The sequence below is a fragment of the Anoplopoma fimbria genome, chromosome 10 (genome assembly GCF_027596085.1).
Source record: "Anoplopoma fimbria isolate UVic2021 breed Golden Eagle Sablefish chromosome 10, Afim_UVic_2022, whole genome shotgun sequence".
In the NCBI taxonomy this organism is placed as follows: Eukaryota; Metazoa; Chordata; class Actinopteri; order Perciformes; family Anoplopomatidae; genus Anoplopoma; species Anoplopoma fimbria.
In genome coordinates, this window is record NC_072458.1 from 15958587 (window position 1) to 15980536 (window position 21950).

The 21950-nt window shown below is 40.2% G+C and overlaps 2 protein-coding genes across 3 annotated transcripts; one reads left to right on the plus strand and one right to left on the minus strand.

Moving 5' to 3' along the window:
- The first annotated feature begins 2081 nt into the window (after nt 1-2081).
- On the plus strand, nt 2082-17174 carry abcf1 (ATP-binding cassette, sub-family F (GCN20), member 1). 2 transcript variants are annotated; one of them, XM_054605699.1, is made up of 24 exons: nt 2082-2330; nt 3651-3697; nt 3812-3886; nt 4503-4623; nt 4719-4753; nt 4833-4922; nt 6377-6463; nt 6553-6648; nt 7220-7342; nt 7509-7609; nt 8369-8454; nt 8545-8684; nt 9545-9693; nt 9785-9868; nt 10291-10415; nt 11426-11538; nt 11796-11970; nt 13128-13202; nt 14850-14920; nt 15000-15032; nt 15575-15743; nt 15839-15903; nt 15988-16060; nt 16913-17174. In XM_054605699.1, the coding sequence occupies exons 1-24, from the start codon at nt 2270-2272 to the stop codon at nt 17077-17079; spliced, it is 2361 nt and encodes a 786-aa protein (XP_054461674.1). In that variant the 5' UTR covers nt 2082-2269; the 3' UTR covers nt 17080-17174. The 2 variants fall into 2 exon arrangements, with proteins under 2 accessions (XP_054461674.1, XP_054461673.1); XM_054605698.1 differs by having other exon boundaries at nt 2083-2330; nt 3648-3697.
- Nucleotides 17175-17261: 87 nt separating this feature from the next.
- On the minus strand, nt 17262-21875 carry mrps18b (mitochondrial ribosomal protein S18B). The gene is made up of 7 exons (XM_054605702.1): nt 21767-21875; nt 21084-21252; nt 20912-21009; nt 20752-20820; nt 18548-18614; nt 18410-18469; nt 17262-17601 (listed from the first exon to the last, which is right to left on the minus strand). Exons 1-7 carry the CDS (start codon nt 21842-21844, stop codon nt 17402-17404), a joined length of 741 nt encoding a protein of 246 aa, XP_054461677.1. The 5' UTR covers nt 21845-21875; the 3' UTR covers nt 17262-17401.
- Nucleotides 21876-21950: the final 75 nt, after the last annotated feature.

Sequence of the window (21950 nt, forward strand, 5' to 3'; positions counted from 1 at the left end):
CTATTTCTTCTTCCTTGTTCTTTTCCGGCAGCTGTCCTTTAAGTTGCATTACTGCCACCTACTGCCTTAGTGCTTGTAAGTCGCCAGGTTGTGTTCTAAAATAGCCCTTTAAGTGTACTATTCAGGTTGCTATGACCAATGCTTAATGTTCTCATGATAACTTGTTGTTTTCAAATTTTTACCCCTACTACTTTATTTTGTATTTTTACTTGTCTACTTTCTCACTCCCCATGACTCCTGAGTGAGCTGGTACCACTTCATGAACACAATGGCGGTCTAACCTTGAACACAATACAATATTTCATACGATAGGTCTCAATGATTTCTGGCTGATCTTGTTTTGATGCTTGACAGTGCTGACACTGTGTCACTACAGATGAGTATAATACTTGTGGTCACATCTTCTATCCACTCTAACACTAACAGAACTGCAAGTGAGAGGATGCTTTTTAAGTAACTTTATCTACCAAAAAAATGTGGTTTAATGTTTTCAAAAGGAGCAAGATGAGTATGTGATTGAAGGTAAAATACAAACAATATAATGACGTACACAAGATTCAGTCTTCTTTATACATAGTGGAGGAGAGTAAGCCTATCTGCATAACCATTCCAATAATTAGTCTGAAGAGGGAAGAAGAAGAAGAGAGAACTATAAATCTGAGAACTCGGCGGCACTGAGGAGAAAAGTAGCGTTGAAGATCCAAATGTCCCATGTAGCATGGGAGGAATAACAATAAATATTTTATTTTTTTAAATGTATAGTAGTTGAAAAATGTAACTACTTTAAAACTTTTATGAAGTTTTTGCTATTATTTAATAAAGTATGGAAAGAAGGAAAATCCCATCGAGTGGCATGGAAGTTAAAATTATTCTGATAAGGAAACCTATAAATAGAGTGGTGTTTTTTTAAGTATAAAAAGCATAATGATATGTTATTGCGAAAGGGGTTGCTAATCAATTACTCTAGTCGGGGTCCGAAGGAAAGTTTTCAACTGGGTTATTGACTTTCAAAAGTACAACTATTCAGGTTAAAATATCAAGTGAACATGTGGTAGAGAATGGAGGGGGTAAGGGGGTGTGACCTACTTTATTTTCTGTGATAACATAAAATATATTTGTAACAATATCTGTGGCAGTGGAGGATTCAGGCTTTCTGAGTGGCAGTGGCAAAAAAGAAAGTTTTCTGTGTATAGCTCCCTAGAAGGCACTTTATCACGTTTTCTTGCACATTGGACCACTGTAGAAGCCACTTTATAATGTTGCATCAAAGAGGCATCCAAGGGGGCACTTATATACCTTGAAAAAAAGGGATAACCCGAGATTAACATGGAGAAAACATACTATATATGTGGAGCACAGGTGTAAATAAATTATAAATGTTATTATGGGGTCTTGCAAGAATGGACCTGTCAGCTGATATTGTGTCACTGTAATAAATGTAGCTCTAATCAGATCAAGGCCAGACTAAGAAAGTATTGTTTATGGATCTGCAGGTAAATCTGTGCTTGCAGAGCTGAAAATAATCTATACAGTCTATGGACGTAATCAGGCTGGGGCTTTGAGAGTGGATTTTGGTGAGAACTTTGCCAGTGGGTGCACTTCAAGTTCAGGTATAGAAAATGCAGCTGTAAATCAGATTATTTGGAGGACATGGAGATAGTCATTCAACCCCCCCAAAAGTGCTAAACATAGAAAACAAATTTGACTGTACAGCAGTTGCAAGAAATTTGGGAGAAGGCTATATGAAAAGTATATTCTTTGAAATGTTGCTACAATCTCTGTGTGATTACTAGAAACGTTGTTGGTAGGGTCAAACTGTGTACAGAATTGGGCCCTATCAGTTTCCGTCTGTACCGACAGTTCAGGGTTTACAGGAGCAGGAGTAAGGAGCCTACTGGAGTGTGGTGGGAGTAGACAAGTGGAGATATTCGTTCAGTTCCCTAAAGAAGAACAGGGCTGACGAGGAAATTGTAACATAAACTATCTCCAGAAGATGGCAGTAATGCAACACTGCCGTACACCTCACATTTCTTACCCCCATAGTTCCATGTTCATAGTCCTCCAGCCTAGAGGTGGTGGTATCTCCCCTCCGCCTGATTGTCACCCGAGCGGAATGCCACAGTTAGCAGAATCAAACTTTGTTGATGACCCGGCATGTGCCTCCTGTCGTTGGGCCCTCATGACGCGTGAGGCTAATCATTCTACTGGATAGAAAAAGGACACAGTTCAAGCTAGGTCATTTTAGGAAAGTCGAAGTCAGAGTAACACAATGCCCAAGAAAAGTAAAGAAGAAGCAGTGTGGGTGGACAGTGAAGTCGCCCCGGCAGCTGGTGAGATCAGGTTTAACGTTTGGTGAGAAGCTAGCCAGCTGGCTAAATTGTGTCACAGCTAGGCTAGCGTGGACGATGATCAAACAGTAGTTAACGTTAGTCCAGATGAGTTGTCACGAATGCCAAAGTCAGTTGAATATCTCCAGTGTTTTACTCTGACCTGATCATTGGAGACGGCGGATATCTGGTCATAAAACCACTTAATTACTTTAATGAATCTAGAAGCATCTTCTGTTCAATTCGGATGTCAAAAAGTTAATCTAGGGGGGGAGTCATTCAAATTAATTCCAATTTAAAATTGAAGTCAATTGCTCACTAACTAGACAACGTTATGCTAGATAGAGCCGTACGACAAGCAATAATCAAATCGTAAAAATGGCCCAAGTGTTCAATCGGTGATCCAACAGTAGATTAGCATCTAACGCTAACGTCAATCTAAACAGAGGGTGGATGTATGTAACGTGAGAGTTCAATGGTTCATACGATGATTTTGCCAAAACCATGTATTTTTCCGGGAATGTAACGTAATCGACGGAACAGATCATATTTAATTGTTACATTTGTTAATTATGTTTGGTCAAACAGTGCGACACCTACACCGGGCTCATTTGGTCAGCAACATTCTACCACTGTATGTCAGCTTGAAGAAATAGCATGTTATAACATCTTTTAACAAATAGTAAAAAGAAATCAAGCTAAGTGATATACAAACGTCTTTTTGTGCTAGCTTTGATGCGTCCATCCTTTCATGACATCATCAAGTGATGCAATACTACCATCGGCGTTGACATGTGAAATAGTGAGGCAGTTTAGTCTTGACAGTAAAATCAGGAACTGTTTGGACTCGTCATTACTTTATAGTTTTGACTCTGTTTATTTTAGTTAACATAAAGTGAAATAAGATATGAAACAATGACTATGATGTTAAATTGCTAACTCAGGTTAAAGGCGTTTGAGGATGTTTATTGTAACGTTACAACCATGAGCTCCTCATACAGGTGAAGAGACCAAGTGTGCTAGTAAGATGTTGTTCCATCACAAGCCGGCAAAACGGCTACAGTCCCAAGAGATTCTCTCATTTCATTCATTTGACCACGAATGTTAAAAATGTTTTGATATAGTTTATTCTAACTTGTTCAATTACTTTATGTCCTAAATTGATGGACTATGTTCAAAAAGAGCCGCAACTCCTTCAAATTAAAGCTGAGTCGCACTAGTCATCGTTTAATTTCAAGTACAGTTCGCTGGAGTCAGACCTGACATGTATAATGTCTGAAAGCGCTGATATTGTGAAGTAACAAATCTATTCCCTTCCAGCAGAAAAAACTGTGAAAAAGGGGAAGAAAGATAAAAAGGGGAAAAAAAGTGTGAGTACAATTTTTTTGTTTCTAGGTACAGTATTAAAAGGCTTCATAGCTGCAGTTCTATCTCTGTTTCACAATACATCTCATTGGATTTATTTTGTGAATGCTTTTCTCCAGTTCTTTGAGGATCTTGCCACAGATGGCAAGCCTGAAGTAGATGAGGTTGCTGTGAAAGACACGCAAGGAAAACAGGTAGGTCTTTTGTTAACAAGGTGACTGATGGTACAGTTAAAAACAACAATGTATTCAATTTGCTGGCTGACGTGACTTTTTAGACTTACAGAATTAGTCTAGCCATGCTCTGTTTATTTCCATGAATAAAGCCGATAATTTAGGTGAGAACCAAGGGCTTAATCTTCCTTTTTGAGTGGCGCATGTTTGTACACAATTAAAAGAAAGGTCTTTATAAAAAAAATTCCAGTGCCATTTCAACATCCGTGATATTCAATGTAAAGTGGATGTTGCAGTGCAAATGGTCTGTTTAAAAAAGCTTGGTCATAAAAATATCCACAATTTCTTTCTCTTTGATAGTATGAGAGTATTGCTGATAAACGCTTTAGCCAATGATCACAGTTTCCTAAATCAAAAGCAGCACAAGCGAAAACTGTGTCACTCCTGTTGGAGAAGATTACGTCAATTACAGTAGACCTTTTTCCAGATTTGGCCTAGTGGGGTCAGTAATCAGCTGGGAAAGTTTGAGGTTACTGAGTAATGGAAATGGAAAGTTTAGTGTAAACTCGATTTCTGCCTTTGTAGTTTTCCACTGAAGTTTCAAATTGACATTTCAATTTCAATCTCCTCTTTTCAGTCTCAGAAAAAGAAAAAAGACCGGCGGAAAGTGAAAAGTGGAGATGATGATAAAGATGAGGATGTCATGCTGAAGTTAAAAAAGCTTTCAGTGCAAACAAGTGATGAGGAAGATGAGCCAGGTAGGATGATTTAAGAATGATCCTTGCAATGAAATCCTTCTGATCCTCAGGCTTGTACATTCAAAGTTCAATGCTCTTGCCTTTCCTTCCCACAGTCATCGCCCACAGTAAAGGGAGCAAGAAAGTAAAGGTTTGTCTTAAGTCTGAATTAACACACTGTCGTGACTCTTAAAATTTTGCCAGTGTAAAGCATCTTAGGTGTCCTTCAGGGCGGAAACATCTTTGCTGCTCTCAGCCAGGGCCAGAGTGATGAGGATGAGGACAGTAATTTGGATGGGGAAGAGATACCAACAAAAAAGGTACAGTGCTTTCTTTCTCATGGCTTAAAACAAACAAATGCATCTTAAGTGTGTGATGCTACCTTTTTAGAGCTGCTAAGCATGAGGATATCATGAATGACCAAAAGTCCCTTTTAAGTATGGAGGTGTGTGTGTGTGTGTGTGTGTGTGTGTGTGTGTGTGTGTGTGTGTGTGTGTGTGTGTGTGTGTGTGTGTGTGTGTGTGTGTGTGTGTGTGTGTGTGTGTGTGTGTGTGTGTGTGTGTGTGTGTGTGTGTGTGTGTGTGTGTAACACAGCGGGTAAAATAAGTATTGAACACGTCACCATTTTCTCAGTAAATATATTTCTAAAGGTGCTATTGTAATGAAATGTTCACCAGATGTCGGTAACAACCCAAGTAATACATACATACAAAGAAAACAGAACAAATAAGTTCAAAAATTAAGTAATGTGTAATACAATGGTATGACACAGGGAAAAAGTATTGAACACATGAAGAAAGAGCTATGGATCTGCAACTGATAGAATGTGCACTTTATAAACATATTAACAATCTCTCTGAAAAGGCATATCGCAAAGACATATTTATTGTTCACAATCTAATATTCTCAATGCACAGTCCTACCTGGCAGGCTTTTAATACACAGACGGGATCCCTGCTGTCCTCATCACTTTTCTCGATTACTCATCACATAATTGTTGTTGTCCTAGTGGCTCTATGTGTTAAAGGGAGAATGCGCCACCTTTTATGTGGATGTCCAATCACTGCTTATGGTAAATGTAGTCCACTGAGGAAATAACCCCCCCCCCCATTGCTGTATTGTATTTAAAAACGTCAATGAAGGAAATATTCTTCCACCTAAACAGAAAATTACAACTGTTCATCTTCTGAAGTTTTTTTCTTTCACACTGAACTAAGACAGGCTTACCTTGTTACTTCATCGTAAAACATGATTCATTTAAACTGGACGGAAACAAAATGAAACTCGCCAAACTCCACTTGGTTAGTGTTTCTACTGTTCCAACAATCAGTTAGCACTTTTTATACAAACAAGCTAAAACAACAGCTGGTTGTCTGTAGTCTAAACAGTAGCAACAATATTTAGTCATATTTAAAATATAAATACATTCTAATCCTGTTCTGAATGTAATTGTTTTTAAAATCCTATATATGAATAATACAAGAGTATTGATAAAAGTAGCTGCTAGTACTAATAAAATCTTGAATATACCAATCTCTAGCTGAAGGCCACCATAGTTCTCTGACACGCTGGGAAAAGGAGGGGGGAGTGAAGTATTTAGTTGGCTGCAATCTGTAACTCACCACTAGATGCCACTAAATATCACACAGTGTTCCTTTATAAGATGTTTCGATTTTGCTCTAGACACAATTATGCCTTTATTTATTTATATATATTTGATGTTATTTCAGCCTCTTCCAGGTAACCATGATGTGATTTAACTTTGTCCAAGCAGAGAGCGAAACCTGCTGAACGATCACACAGTAAGGAGGAAGATGAGGAGGAAGAGGATGAGGACAGTGACGGAGGTGACATGATGATGGTAAGTTTGTCCTCCACAAAGCTGTCTCTTCTCCTTTCCTGCTGTGGATCAGTGTGGCAGCCCTTCTCTTCTCTGTCTGTGCCCCTAAGAGTGCTGAGGATGTCATCGCAGAGCAGGCCAAGCAGCAGGAGGACGACCCGTTTGCTAACCTTAGTAAAAAGGAGAAGAAGAAGAAAAAGAAACTGGTAATCCTTATACATACATACATACATACATACATACATACATACATACATACATACATACATACATACATACATACATACATACACGCTGCTGTGATGCATTAATTAGATAACACCTCTTCTTTATTTTACATGCCAAAGTCATTTACTGCTGCTCAGCCAGTGGGGGGCTGTGAGAGTGAGAAACCGGTAACACAGCTATAACCGGTTAAAAAGGGTTACACAATCTTAGCTGTGGCATAACAGCATATTTAGCAGGGTTGAATCTGGATTAATATGTTAGCTGAATCAAAACAATAAACTGATTAATCAGCCCTATTAAATGTAGGCCATCTAAATGCCACCTTGTTTTTAATGTGGTCAAAAAACCCTGTATGGAAGCCTCTGCCATCAGTGGCTGAATGTGTGAGTGAATGGCTGGCATGTAGTGAACAGCTCTTTGAGTGGTCAGAAGACTAGATTAATGTAACTGTTTAGTTTGCAGTAAAAACCCTGATGGTGTGAGCTGTCGGCCTATTTCCTCTTGTGTTTTTGGGGTCTCATTTCTGTGTGTTGGTCTGTTTTTATACAGATGGAGTATGAGCGTCAGGTGGCCAGTATCCGTGCCCAGAATGCCTTGGAGGGAGATTTCTCCATTTCCCAGGCTGAGATGTCCTCCAGACAGGCCATGCTAGAGAACGCCTCTGATATCAAGGTAGTATACTTACTGACAGTACAATGATGAAAGAGTGAACCTAATTATTTATGAGAATATTGTGTTACAGCTCTTTAGATGCTTTTAAGACTGAAAATGAGTCTGGAAAAATGCTGCATGTACTGCAGAACTATGTGTTAGTGAGGATTTGTTTTGTGCCCTTTAGCTGGAAAGGTTCAGCATCTCTGCTCATGGCAAGGAGCTTTTTGTCAACGCTGACCTTCTCATTGTGGCAGGAAGAAGATATGGTTTGGTTGGACCAAATGGGTAACTATCTTTTACTGCCTGTGAATACAGACACAAAGACGTCTACCTCTTAATAGTGATCAGATGATCAGGTGTTGGGTTGAATATGTAATAGGGCTGAAATTATTTCTAAAGAAACTAAACGAACTCCATTACTAAAACCCATGCTGCTAATCAACGGTGCACGGATTAAATCGACCACAGGTTCGAGTAGAAATCAGCAGGAGGAGAGCTAGTTAATGTAGCTGTTGGCTATTCTGCTTGGCTAAATAACCAGGTTTACGTCGAACGTTAATTGAAGTAGAATTAATTTACATTATGATGCGCTTAATCTCTATTTAGTAAAAATTACTTATGTTCAAACGAAATCTTGTAAAATGTAGTTTTAGTAAGAAACTCGGATAAATCCAGTTGTTTGGAGATGTTTTCACAGCAACAGAAAATAGACATTAGAGATGAAATATGACCTGTTTAACTTCCTAACACTAGCTCTAAGAATCTTACTATACATTAAAACTACTAATGACAAGATTTTTTTTTTTGCCTTCATGTCCTAATCATTTGAAATGTGGGTTCATGCAAATAACCACTATGGATGACAATGACAGTGTACCTCTATCTGAACCCTGAATTGGGTGATCCGTTGCTCCCCTAATGAAGGGTTCACTGCATGTTGCCTGGAGGCGTGACCAGTAGCCAGGTTACTATGGCTAATAGTAGCCAGTGTATTTCCTGTTGTACACTGATCCAGTTTTCACTTGTCTCTGTCTCATCTTTCAGCAAAGGAAAGACCACATTACTTAAACACATAGCCAACAGAGCTCTCAGCATTCCCCCCAACATTGATGTGCTGCTGTGTGAACAGGGTAAGTGACTTTGTAGAAATCCCAGAAATCCCTTCTCTGTCCATGTTGGCGTCGCCCACTGACTCTGTCATGTACCTGTTTTTGTGTTAGAGGTGGTAGCTGATGACACACCGGCGGTGCAGGCAGTGCTGAAGGCAGACACCCGCCGTCTGAAGCTTCTCGAGGAGGAGAGACAGCTCCAAGCTCGTCTGGAGAAGGGAGAGGACAGTGTGGCTGAAAGGCTGGAGAAGGTGATCGGCACTTTACCGTGCTGTATTTGCCTTGAGAATATTTATTTATTTGATCGGTTTATTTAACAGGCATTTAACCAGTGCGTTAGGATAAGTGGGTCCAGCTCTAAAACATGGTGGAGCATTTAGCAGCATATCAGGCACAGCTTTCTATCAGAAGAGGGTGGGGACCCAAAACAGAGCGTAAAGAGAGAGAATATGTGCCCTACATTAATCCAAAAGAATGATGTTTTGCTCTTTGTCTGCTGGCAACTGTTCACCATATCATCTTTACAAGGTCTTAAAAATGTCCAAGTTGCTCCCGAAGGCTTGCCATCGGTGTGGACTGGATGTTGCATGAATGTTAGTCAGTCTGATGGTGGCACCTTGCATGGTAGCCTGTCATCAGTGTGTGAATGGGTGAATGATATGTAATATATACTACTGATTGTAAGTCGCTTTGGATAAAAGCGTCTGCTAAATGACTGTAATGTAATGTAAATGTGTGTCAGTGTTGTGTTCTCAGTTTGCTCTGCTGCCCCCAAGTGGCCAAAAATATATATTTCAGATTTTAAGAGTAATTTCACTGGACTACAAGGAAAACTTGGGTCTCATTTTGGGGGATTTCTGGATTAGGGTTATTCCTCATTCCTATCAGTATAGGACAAAGCAAACAGGAAAACGATTTGTTGTAAACAAACTGTACTTGCAGTAATTGTGCAAACTACCTGTGCAGTGAAGGATTATAAGTGACGTTTTAGGTGCCCTAATTTTCAGTTTCACCTTCAAACAAAGTGGTTTTAAACCATCTGGAAAACTGTTGGCTTGTTTACAACCTGCCTGATCATGTGACCTGCCCCTGTGTTTCTCCTCCCTCACAGGTCTATGAAGAGCTCAGGGCTATTGGAGCTGCAGCAGCTGAGGCCAAGGCCAGAAGGATCCTGGCTGGTTTGTCATTTACCCCTGAGATGCAGAACCGACCCACTAAGAGGTTCTCTGGAGGGTGGAGAATGAGGGTGTCCCTCGCCAGGTACACCTAACAAACTTCATGGATGGAACTTGTCCATCTTTGACCCCGTTAGAAGATCTTTTTCATTCACTCCAACCATCTGTGTACACAGAGCTCTGTTCATGGAACCCACTCTGCTGATGCTGGACGAACCCACCAACCACCTGGACCTGAACGCCGTCATCTGGCTCAACAAGTACAAAGCAGCTTTTTTTTATCTGATGTGTTTCCGTTGATATCAGAGTATTAAATAGTAGTCGATTTTATTGAATGTGAAGGAATGATGACAAAGAGGGAAGTTAACTTGGCTGAGCAGAGTTACATCAGATTGGTAAATTGACTTGTATTTGTATTGCGCCTTTCTAGTGCTTTCTGAATTAACTTTGACTCAATGTCTAACCAGTGAGACAGCCCTCTCATCCAAAAAACGATATCCTCCGTTTCTTTAAATTATAAAAACATATTCCACTCACTGTTAATTAGCTTTCAGTTAATATGTCAGATAGACCAGATCAAGCATTAACTCTCACTCTTACATTAGTGGCTTTTAACTTAATAAAATTATTTCTGCTGCTTTCATTATATTCAAGTTGTGTGCTTGTATACTCTTTTCCACAGCTATCTTCAAGGCTGGAAGAAGACTCTCCTCATAGTTTCCCACGACCAGAGTTTCCTTGACGATGTGTGTACAGATATCATCCACTTAGACAACGAGAAGCTCTACTATTACAGAGGGAACTACTGTAAGTGCAATTTAGAGCAAGACATAGATAACATCACTCTTAACATAGATTCATTTTCCATTAACAGTATCTTCATTATGGGTTCAGATCAGTCTCAATATTAATGAAGGCACACAGACAGATTCACAAATGTATTTTGTGGTTTATAAAGATATGCCCAATGAGGGTATCCTCTTACGTCATACTCGTGTAGGTAGCGGGGTGGAAAGGAATCAGACAGTTAGCTTTGGCGAAGAGGTCCAGACATCTGACAACAAGTGTTGATACAAGCAAACATGGGCAAATAAGTCTGCAAAGATCCTCAAAACAATCCCAACAAAGTTATACAGCAACTGGATTAAATGTTACACCCACAATGTTGAAGGAAAGACCATAATCTGGCAGACAAACGTATAGTAACGCTAATGTTAGCGTTAGCCAATACTAATGCTACAGGGTACAATGCTCAGCTGTCATATTACAAGTCTATCAACTAAAACATGCTGAACATGTGTCCTTTGATCCAAATACTTAACTGTACCATGGACACAGCAAACCAAGCATTGACTCTTTGTCAATGCTTGGTTTGCTGTGCTAGCATTGCTAGCTGTCTAAAGAGTTCCGTCCTTTTGATGCTGTGCATGATGTTAGTTCTTTAAGTAATAATAATAATAATAATCAATCCTTTATTAGTCCCACAATGGGGAAATTACAATTCTCTGCATTTAACCCATCCCGGAGGAGCAGTGGTTTGGTTAAGTGTCTCGCTCAAGGACACCTCGGCATGTTGACTGTACCAACCTTGTGGTTGCGGGACGAGCTGAACTGACTTCATAGTTAATGTGGACCTTCAGATCTAATAGATCTGAAATTAAATTTCTAGAGACACATCATTTTCTATGTCTGTGTTGAAATCTGTCCTATTGCTGCTTCTTGTACTGCGTTAGGACAGAACTGGGTTAGGATTGTGGTTAGACGGAGTGAGACACAAACACACGACTCAATGTGTTGTTGTTTTTTTTTCTTTTAAGTGACTTTCAAGAAGATGTACGTGCAGAAGCAGAAAGAACTGCAGAAACAGTACGACAAGCAGGAGAAGAAACTGAAAGACCTGAAGGCTGGTGGCAAGTCCACCAAACAGGCTGTAAGTATGGCCGTCCCCCCAGGCCCAGTATTCCAAAGCTGAGACTCTCCTCACTCCGTTACAGTGGACACTGTTGAAACATGTCTATAAGGTCTTCATGTCTTTAGCAAATGTACAACATAAAACTGTGGACTCGCATCAAGATATGGCGTGTGGCAAACCTCTCCATTCTCAGTTAAACCAGTGCTTTATCCATCCACCCTGTCTCAAGTTGTTTGGTGCCACTAACAGCAGTTTGTCTAAATGTTTCCTCTCAGGAGAAGCAAACTAAGGAGGCCCTGACCAGAAAGCAGCAGAAAGGAAAGAAGAAGGGAGGTCAGGAGGAGGAAAGCCAGGATGCCACAGAGCTGCTGAAGAGGCCTAAAGAGTACACCGTCAAGTTCACCTTCCCCAACCCACCTCCTCTCTCACCGCCCATACTTGGACTACACAGTAAGAACTACAAACATAGACAGACTGCTGCAGCAGCTCAATGCTCTACATATTTCAGTATAGCAGGTAACCAGTGAGCCAACACACAGGTGAGGACTGAGGGAGCCAGGTGAGGACTGATAACATGGTTTGCTTACATGAACCTTTAGACATGATGACGGAAGTAGGTCTGCAGGAGATCAGGAAAATCTGAGATGAGATTATGTCTTGCAATAAATAAACAAATACTGAAGTGTGCATATTAGCTCCACATTTCCTCCGTCAGCCTGGCTGTCTGTAAATTCAGAATGAGATTAGAGTATACTATTTTAAATATAACTAAATATAGTTTCTAGAGCAGCAACAGTTATGTCCACAACAGCAAAACCACATATAAAGTCAGTAATATCTCACTGGAAACAAATCTTACATGTCAAAAAATAAAAAAATATTCCTGAGTGAAGTTTCTAAAGAATGAGGAACACAGACATTAGTCACTATCAGTCATTCCTCCTGTCCTCATGTCTTCATGTCCTCCTGTTCTCTGTCCTCATGTTCTCTGTAATCCTGTCCTCTGTCCTCCTGTCCTCATGTTCCCTGTCCTCTGTCCTCCTGTTCTCTGTCCTCCTGTTCTCTGTCCTCATGTTCTCTGTAATCCTGTCCTCTGTCCTCATGTTCTCTGTCCTCCTGTCCTCATGTTCCCTGTCCTCTGTTCTCATGTTCTCTGTCCGCATGTTCTCTGTCCTCCTGTCCTCTCTCTTCCTGTCCTCTGTTCTCATGTCCTCCTGTCCTCATGTCGTCCTGTTCTCTTTCCTCATGTCCTCCTGTTCTCTGTCCTCCTGTCCTGTCCTCTGTTCTCTGTCCTCATGTTCTCTGTCCTCATGTTCCCTGTCCTCTGTCCTCATGTTCTCTGTCCTCCTGTCCCCATGTTCTCTGTCCTCCTGTCCTCTGTCCTCCTGTCCTCCTGGCCCTGCTTCGTCTCAGCCAGCAGAGAAGTTTACAAGAACAAACTAAGTCAAACATCACAGACTGACAGATCGTCATGAATTGTAAATGTATTTTGACAGTGACATCGGAGAACAGGACCGTACACTAAATGATGCACACATGATAAGAATCAGTGATACACACAGGAACAAAGAATAGCAACATAAGAATAAAAACCTGCACCCTTACAGGTGTGGACTTTGGCTACGGGGGTCAGAAGCCTCTCTTTAGAAACGTGGACTTTGGAATCGACATGGACTCCAGGAGTAAGTATGCTGCTTCTACGGTCATTGATAAAGATGAGCACATTGTTCTGTGTACTTAAATGTTGGTGGAGGGTTAAGAGTCGATTTTGGAGCTTAACACTTTGTCACTTACTAGGGACATTTTTTGCTTTTTTTTCAAATTGGATTGTTTTGATAATTTTGTCTGTGTTAATGCATATGGCATAAAGTTTGTAAAAGTTCAGTTTTTCTGAATTTTGGAAGTTCAACGTCAGCTCCTATAATAAGTCTATGACAAACTGTGTAGCCAAAACACAGACACAAAATGTCCCCATTGAAATCCATTAAATCGGAATATAAAATCATACATTCTGTTGTATCAGGCTTTCAAAGTAGAGCCCTGGCTTTGAAATATTTTTTTTTCTAATATCACCAGATTTAATCATATTTGAATCATTGAATGAATTGAATCATATTTTCAATTGTTTGCCCTATGGGGCAAATACTTGCTGTTTTCCTGGTTTCTCGGGGCATTGCTGCTGTATTATTGAGCTCTGCAGCACATGTATGCAACAAATATTATGGTTGTAAATGGTAAATGGACTGTACTTGTAAAACACTTTTCTAATCTTCCAACAACTAAAAGCACTTTAAAGCTACATGTCATAATTCACCCATTCACAATTCATACACTGCCACCTGACATTCATATCAATTTGGGTTTAAGTGTCTTGCCAAAGGACACATCGACATGGACTAGAGGAACCGGGTAAAGAATCCCAGAGGGACCACCCGCTCTACATTCAGAGTTGATGTGTAGTAATGTGGATGTTGGAGAGTGTTGTGTGTGCGTATGGAGAAGTGTGCGCCCATGTGTTTGGGTGGGTGGTCGCAGTCCTTTAGACTCAATATAATATACCTTTTAGGTGCAGAACATTTCTGTATATGAGTTACAGTGAAGAGCTATGGTGTGTGTGGTGTGTGCATCTTTGTAGGGCTGTACTTGTGTGTCTACATGACAGTGTATGGGATGCATGATATGAGCCCAGATCAAGTGGTTCTCATGACGTTTTTATCATTTGCTCTGATTCGTGTGTCTTTACCCTAACAGAAAACTGTGAGCCTTTACAACATAAAACCATGCATTCTATGTTGGCACACATTCTAGAGCCCTGGCTTCAGAGTTGTAGTTTTTGCGTGAGTGCGTGAGCATATAAGCTGAGAGCAAGTGGTTCTAATGGCTGTTGTCAAAGTGATCTTATAGGCTATTTCTGCTTTGCAAAAATAAGCTAATAGGCTATTAGAAGGTAAGAACTTTGAAGGGAAATAAGTGTAACAAAAAAATAATATTTATGTATTTTTCATCGCCTGTATATTAGCAGGAGAGATTATTGACAACAAAAAAATCCATCGAAATAGATAATCACTGACATATATCTCAAAATGGAAAAAAAATAAATATATTTTGATGTATTTTTTACCAGTTTTATTAGGAGACAATTTTGTGGAATTTAAAGGGTAAAAATTCCCAAAAGGAATGAACATTTTTTGGTCATGATCCGGACCTAAGTTGCTTGGTTGAAAGTAATATTTACTTTAGTTAGTTACTGTATTGTAAGTGTAGAAATCATTGCAGAAACATATTAGTTAACATTGGTTTCTTCCGCTGACCTGAACTCCTTCCTTTAGTTTGTATAGTTGGACCCAATGGTGTTGGAAAGAGTACCCTGCTGCTGCTGCTCACAGGGAAATTAAATCCTGTAAGTATGAAGATATGCAAACATTTGAATTTGATTTAAATATACGTCCCAGTGATGTAACTAGATGTTTCTTTTTTAGACTAAAGGTGAGATGAGGAAGAATCATCGCTTGGTGAGTAACTTCCTGTTGAAGTATGTCTCTTGAATACAGTGCGTATTTACAACATGCCCACACTGTTCAAAAAAAGGGGAGAGGGAGAGAGAGAGACCAACAGATCACATTTTTGTCCACAGCCCAGCTCCAAAGTACCACACTGTTTAGAGCTTAGTTTGTATTCGACAGTTTGTCCTCTCCGTAGTGAAGCTCAGTTTGTCCTCTCCGTAGTGAAGGCCTCTCAGTGCCCGATCCATTCCAGCTGCTTGATCTGTGCAGGTGCGGGACCTGAAACTGTCTTCTGATACAGTGAGAAATCAACTAAGTCAGAATTTGACCATTGGAAATTTTACCAAAAAAAATTGTAGAATCAAAAGATCGAAAAGGTTTTAAGCTTGCCCCTTCAGGGTCCGATGGCTAGCCACTCGGCCAGTTCAGGCTCAGAGTGTTAGGTTTAGGAATGTGCTGTGGTACCTTACACACGGTGTGAGCACTTGGTAAACTGTGATTCTGGTAAATGTTCAGAAGAGTTGTAACTCAGATATTTTGTCTGCCTGCAGAAAGTGGGCTTCTTTAACCAGCAGTATGCTGATCAGCTGAACATGGAGGAGACCGCCACAGAGTACCTAATGAGGAACTTCAACCTTCCCTATCAGGACGGCAGGAAGTGCCTGGGACGTTTTGGCATGGAGAGCCACGCCCACACCATTCAGATCTCAAAACTGTCCGGTACAAAAATGATGCATGTCGATCATGACATTTACTGTCTGCTGTCAAGAAGGAGACCTTTTCTGATGTAGTTTTCTGGATTTCTCTCCAAACAGGTGGTCAGAAGGCCAGAGTAGTGTTTGCTGAACTGTCTTGTCGTCAGCCTGATGTGCTGATCTTGGTGAGCTTCACTTAGCCTTCAATCCACACTGCTGATGTTCAACCTGAATGAACTCTGACTGACCCACTGCTTGTTCTCTCCTAGGATGAGCCCACCAACAATCTGGACATTGAGTCAATCGATGCCTTATCAGAGGCCATCAATGAATATAAAGGAGGTAAGAGGAGACGCATGAGGTGTGCACCAGCAAGGATCAACTCTAATGATCATAACATTCCCCAGATTGGCTGATCGTTGATTATCATATTGTAGTGAAATGAATGGGAACTAATGGCTGCCTGGAAAGTAGGTTCGACATGCAGCCAAGATGCTCCTGTGTAACACTGACTAGAGGCTTTTCATTGAGTTTCTGAAAGGAAAGTGGCCTCAAGAGTGGGAGACACAAAAAATCAACTGTCTAACATTCATCCTTCACAACACCTGAAATGTATTATTTATAGCATGCAACAAGATGTCAATCAAAAACTAAGTTTAATGTTTGTCAGGACACAAATGAAACAAGAATTACAGCTTTGATTGATGGCTTAATACAAACGTAGGCCCTTGAATTCAGAGCCTGACTGACATTAGTGAGGTTAAAGACTGCTGATAATATCATCCGATATAACTTTGACACATATTTGTGATTGGGGTCCCTTCCATGTGGACTGACTCTGTAATGGAGACACTCTTTCGACATGACATGTCTCTACAAAAATTTGCTCTTATCACATCACCTTATGGAAGCCAGAAACAGAAAAAAAAACAAGCAAGAGAAGAGTCATAAAAAGTACTCCTGTTAAGTCAGAAGAATGACACACTGTGCCATAGTTTTGCAATAGTAGACCAAATATAGGTAAATCAAAATAATTTCATCCATGTCTATTGCCGGTGGAATAAGCTGTAGACTTCATTGATGTTGGAAGTGTGAATTGAAGAGAGACAGCTATGACTACATTCAAATGATGAATGAAGGGAAGCTGTCTGTTTTCTTTCTTTTAATGCTAACAATCTGTCTCTCGTTGTCCAGCTGTGATCATCGTGAGTCACGACGCCCGGCTCATAACGGAGACTCAGTGCCAGATGTGGGTAGTGGAGGACAGTTCGATCAACCAGATTGATGGAGACTTTGACGATTACAAGCGGGAGGTGCTTGAGTCTCTGGGAGAGACCGTGGTCAACAAGGTCAACCCATGATCATGGTGTCCCTCACCGTATGCTACGTACACACCAGCTGGGACCAGTCGCATGTGTCTCAAAGCAATGCTGATAATAAAAGCCTCTTTCTGGAGTAACTACTGTTCATTTCTAGAAATATAGAGAGAGATCTAACTAAATATCTGTGGTCACGATCTCCTAAAGCCAAACAATAAAATGAATCAATTTTTCATTGTTTTTTTTATTGCGCAATTTGTATTTGCAAACCATGTGTAAATTCACATGGTCCGATAAACGTACATGTGTTGAGCAAACCAAAGTAACTACATTTACGGCATCAACTGGACTGGTTCTGTAGTCCTCAGCACTTTAAGTAAGCCTTGTATGTCTTCTTCACTTTAGCCACTTCAGTCTCATCAGGTGTTATTTCACTGTACCACTTATACCAGGTTTCACCAGAGGTCAACAACTGGGGAGGTGGTGTGGACCCCACTGCATCATGAGAATTGGAGTAGTCCTCTCCTGAAAATTCCACATATGGAATCTGAAAGGGAAGAAAGCCTGGAAGAGGACACAGGGTGTTGGTCATACATTGAACAGAGATAATAAGAATTCTATCAGTAATGTTTACTGGTTCTGTGAATATTAGGGGTTCTCAGGTCCTGCTATCAATACCCGTCACATCCCCATACCTCAGTGCTGCTTAGATCTGAAAACTAACTCTTTCTCTGTCCCACCTGGGTCGGTTGTGAACTACTTAAGACACTTTTTCACCGTTTTGGGTTCCTAACGTAGCTAGGCTGAAGGTCAAAACCTCATTGGGTTGTCCTGCGGACATGGCAAATTCTATCTACTTATCATATCACAGTCATTTTATGTCTGCTTAAAACAGTAGTGTTTAAAAGAGCAAAGATAGAAGTCCTTAAAAGGGATAGTTGTGATGTTTAGAAGTGTTGTGTGAGCTACTACTCCACTGTCAATGTTTCAGAATAAATTAGTTTATATAGAGAATATTCTCACAGCTTTACATGGTTAGTGTTATTGTGTGACTTGTGTTTTTAAGGGTTAGTTCGGTTCACTAAAGTCACACACTAACTCACCGATGGAGGCGGCTGTAGACAGTAACTCCAGGTAAAATCACTGTCTTTATCAATGGTGTCTGGTGGCTTTGAAGAGTGCAGAGTGCATGGATGGATGTGCGTCAGAGAGCTGTCTGGCAGCACGGCACAGTGGTGAAAATATTCTAAATACAGCATACACTTCAACCCGTCCCCAGCTGTACGTTGCTTAGCTGACTATGGACCAGTTACTTGTACAACCCCCTCAACACATCCAACTGTCCTTGCAGGTCTTGTGTTGCGCTACGTACCCTGATCTCTTGCTGTGTTGATTGCCTCATGTAGCTTCTTCTGCTGTTTCATACACACACCTGGAAACAGAACAACCAACACCACATGAACAACCGGACACCCTGATGCATCAGAACATGCTCATGTTTAGGACCTACCGGTTCGAGTGGGATCATACACCATTCCAGTGTGGGGACTAATGAACTGCTGCAACAACTTCACATTCTGCAGGAGAGGATACATAATGGTTAGCTGTTTATATGATTGATTATTGATCAATGAATTAAACAAAAAAAAAGCAAGCTAATTCATTACTGCCAATACTACAGAGGCCCTGAGAGCTCACACTGCACCAACACATCTTCACCAATTATAGAAAAGTGCTGTAAGAAGAACATGCACACATGAGCGCGCACACAGCTGGGATAAGCGTGTTGTTGCCATGGTGTTTTCATTAAGTTATTGGAGTCAGTTTTCAGTCAGTGGTGTGGAGTGTGGTTCTGTTTGTTTCAACATGGTGCTGTCATGATACACATATAGCAGATACCAGCTTAAGCACTTTGCTTCTTATGAGCCTGCCAAATCAAATAATCAGACAAAATATACACAATTGTGAAACTTAACGTGTTTGCTGGCTATAGTTAAAGGTTAAGCATCTCAAGTGCGGACTGTCAGTCACTAACAAACAACTCTGACATCTGAAACATGTTAACAGGCCCCAACTACACCCCCACTTTTAGAACATATCACAAAGCAAAACGGGTGGGAACTGCTGGTTTCATTTTAACAATGAATTGTATTTTAGGAGTTTAGCATATGATTGTCATGTTAAATATGAATCTGAAAAGTACCTACTACATCTCACAGTTGTTTAATAAATGTAGTTGGGTAAAATGTACAATGTGTCCCTCCTAAAAGTACTTGGGTAGAAGTATCAAGCATCAAATGGAAATAGATTTAAGTTGAAACTGTACTAAAGTACAGTACTTGAGTAAATGTATGTAGTTACTTGAAACATCAATTAGTTTCAAGTGATACTGATCTAAAGCAAACAGGACAGAGCCTGGCTGATCAGATTGAGCAGAATATAAAGTTTTAGAGCGGACACCTTTACATGATTAATCGAACAGTTGGTTAACAGAAATATGATTGGCAAAAATGTTGATGATTAAATAACGAATAAAAATAATAATAAATAAATCACAGGTTACAATTTCTCTCTACGCTTATATGAACGTTAACTGAACATATTTTTTTTTGGACTGTTTGAAGACATCACCTTAGATTTTTCACAATTTCACAATTACCTCACGATAAATGGAAAAAGTTTTGGGTCAATAGTTAAATGAGAAAGGGGGCGGGGATGGGAGTTTCTGTAGCACATACATGTTTCTATGCTCGTATGTGTGTCTTTGTGAAGCACTTCAATGCCAAAGCTGTTTGCTTTTTAAATAGCTATATAAATGACACACTATATTGATCAATAATAATAATAACCGTTGTTAATTGAGGTCCTAATTAGCTTATCACTTATGTATTTCTCTCTTATGTGAGGCATAAGTAACAAGAGGTAATTTAAAAACAGAGCCTCCATTGTCAGTTATTTCCTTTAACGCTGTAAAATGTCCCGCTCACTAAATAAATTGGTCACAATTCTTTAATGTACGCATTGTAGGATCCTTATTCAAATAAAGTGTGTTATGCGTTTATGATAATGTGTAATATGGCTGATGTATAATTTGAGATTTGTTAACTTTAATATAGATATCTGTATCCTGGTTATGGTGCAAAGCTTTGAACATTGGCTGATGCCACATGTTTTACTAAAAGCTAGATATGACTATAAAGCATCAGTTTCCTCTTTTTGTTAATAGTAAACCAACTTTACAGAAGCATGAACATGATAAAAGTTATACCTTCTTTCTCACTAGTCTTTTCTTTATTATTACTAAATGGAAATGTGCCTGGTCAGCTCAGAAAAACAATGGACAACTTCTGTTTCAATTGTAGTGAGGACCTGTAGCACAGGACGACCCGAGGCTGAGGCTCTGTCTACGTGCTGGGCTGTGTGCTGTGAGCTGTCTAACAATGTAAAGTGCTCCTCCTGGCCGCTACTTGTTATAAACTGTCCATTTATGCAGCCAGATGCTCCTTATTCAAATGCTACTGACGAATCAAACATGTATTTATTTATTTGCAAATAAATCAGTTAAATGAACAGGTGCCAAGCAGTGCTTGGTTAGAATAAAAGCCTCCAGACTCAGACTTTAGCGGTAAAAGATTAAGAACAACTGTAAAATAGAACGGCACAATGTGTTTGATGAGCGGTGAGACCACCAGTGTGACTGAGATGCTGACCCACCTGATGGTGAATTATAACGTTTGGATCCCGACAAACTGGACAGGGGTTTCCACATATCTTGTCTCCTCTCTACAGAAACAGAATAAGTGTCAAAGTGACTTCCCTTTACATGATATGATGCATGAAACCAGTAGAGGATAGATTCAAAAAGACATTTTACGATGCAAGTCTTGCGTGTCTTCTGTGGGGGAATGCCACCTTTGTGGTTCCTCCTGTAGCCTGCCCACACTGGATTGGTCCCATACCTCTCAATGTACTCTGTCAGGGTAAAGGAATGTATAATTAAACAAAGTTCAAGGACGGGAGATGAGACTTCGGTATATTTTAGGTACCTTCACTCTCAAAATAATCCCAAGGTCGGTCCTTGTAGCGGAGGAGAGTCTCAGCAGCCTGAGCAGTATTCTCATCCTGAAGCGATGCTGCTTTGCAGAACAACTGACTTGGAGGTACAAATGGAGAGAGACCCCGGCAAGGTCCCACAGGCAGCCTGTGCAGACACAACTGAATGCGAAAGAAAATGATCTCACAATTGCCATCATCACAACATGAGTAAATGTATGTTTTAGCTGCTCCTCTATTAGCTTCTCTGCACTTGCACTGGTTAAATCAAGAATTTCATTTAAAATCCTTCTCATCTACAAAGCCATAATATAAATAATAATAAAAAAAGATCAGTGAGGTGCAAAAATCCAAATGTACAAATTCGACTTCGGACACCGTAGCTTAACAACCCGTACACATTGCTCCCTACTAGAATAGTAGGCCACACTTGTCATTAAATGTCCCTATGTGTTCTGCAGTATTATGTCTGCGTTATTGCCGAGAGGTTCTCTATTTCTACTGAACGCTAAATAACCGGAGGCTACCCTGTAGGTAGTTACTTTGCAGCACACCGTAGGAATCTGGAAGCGTCCGGCGTGTCATATCAATTCAACATGTAAAAGCCTCAGTACAAACTGATCACAAATAACTCATCGGATTACCGGTATGTCAACAGCGAAGTTAAATGAAATACCTGATACTGTCGTGAATGTAAAAGGTAAGGCGAGAGACGACACAGAGCCTTCGCGATCCCTTGAAAGGAGGCAGCCATTTTTTCTGTCACAGTGGGGTTGTAGGTGAAAGGTGAAAGATCAAGCGTAGCCATATCAAGCGTTACAGTTTATATCAAAATTGTATCATAAATATAATAATTCATA

What these genes read in the sequence shown, in the direction of transcription:
- abcf1 (XM_054605698.1), top strand. Translation starts at nt 2,270, where the DNA reads ATGCCCAAGAAAAGTAAAGAAGAAGCAGTGTGGGTGGACAGTGAAGTC. An exon ending in AGAACGCCTCTGATATCAAG is followed by an intron (nt 7,343 to 7,508) that starts GTAGTATACTTA and finishes TGTGCCCTTTAG; the next exon opens with CTGGAAAGGTTCAGCATCTC. An exon ending in TCACAGGGAAATTAAATCCT is followed by an intron (nt 14,921 to 14,999) that starts GTAAGTATGAAG and finishes TTTCTTTTTTAG; the next exon opens with ACTAAAGGTGAGATGAGGAA.
- mrps18b (XM_054605702.1), bottom strand. Translation starts at nt 21,844, where the DNA reads ATGGCTGCCTCCTTTCAAGGGATCGCGAAGGCTCTGTGTCGTCTCTCG. An exon ending in TACATTCACGACAGTATCAG is followed by an intron (nt 21,253 to 21,766) that starts GTATTTCATTTA and finishes TTTCGCATTCAG; the next exon opens with TTGTGTCTGCACAGGCTGCC. An exon ending in GGATTATTTTGAGAGTGAAG is followed by an intron (nt 21,010 to 21,083) that starts GTACCTAAAATA and finishes TTACCCTGACAG; the next exon opens with AGTACATTGAGAGGTATGGG.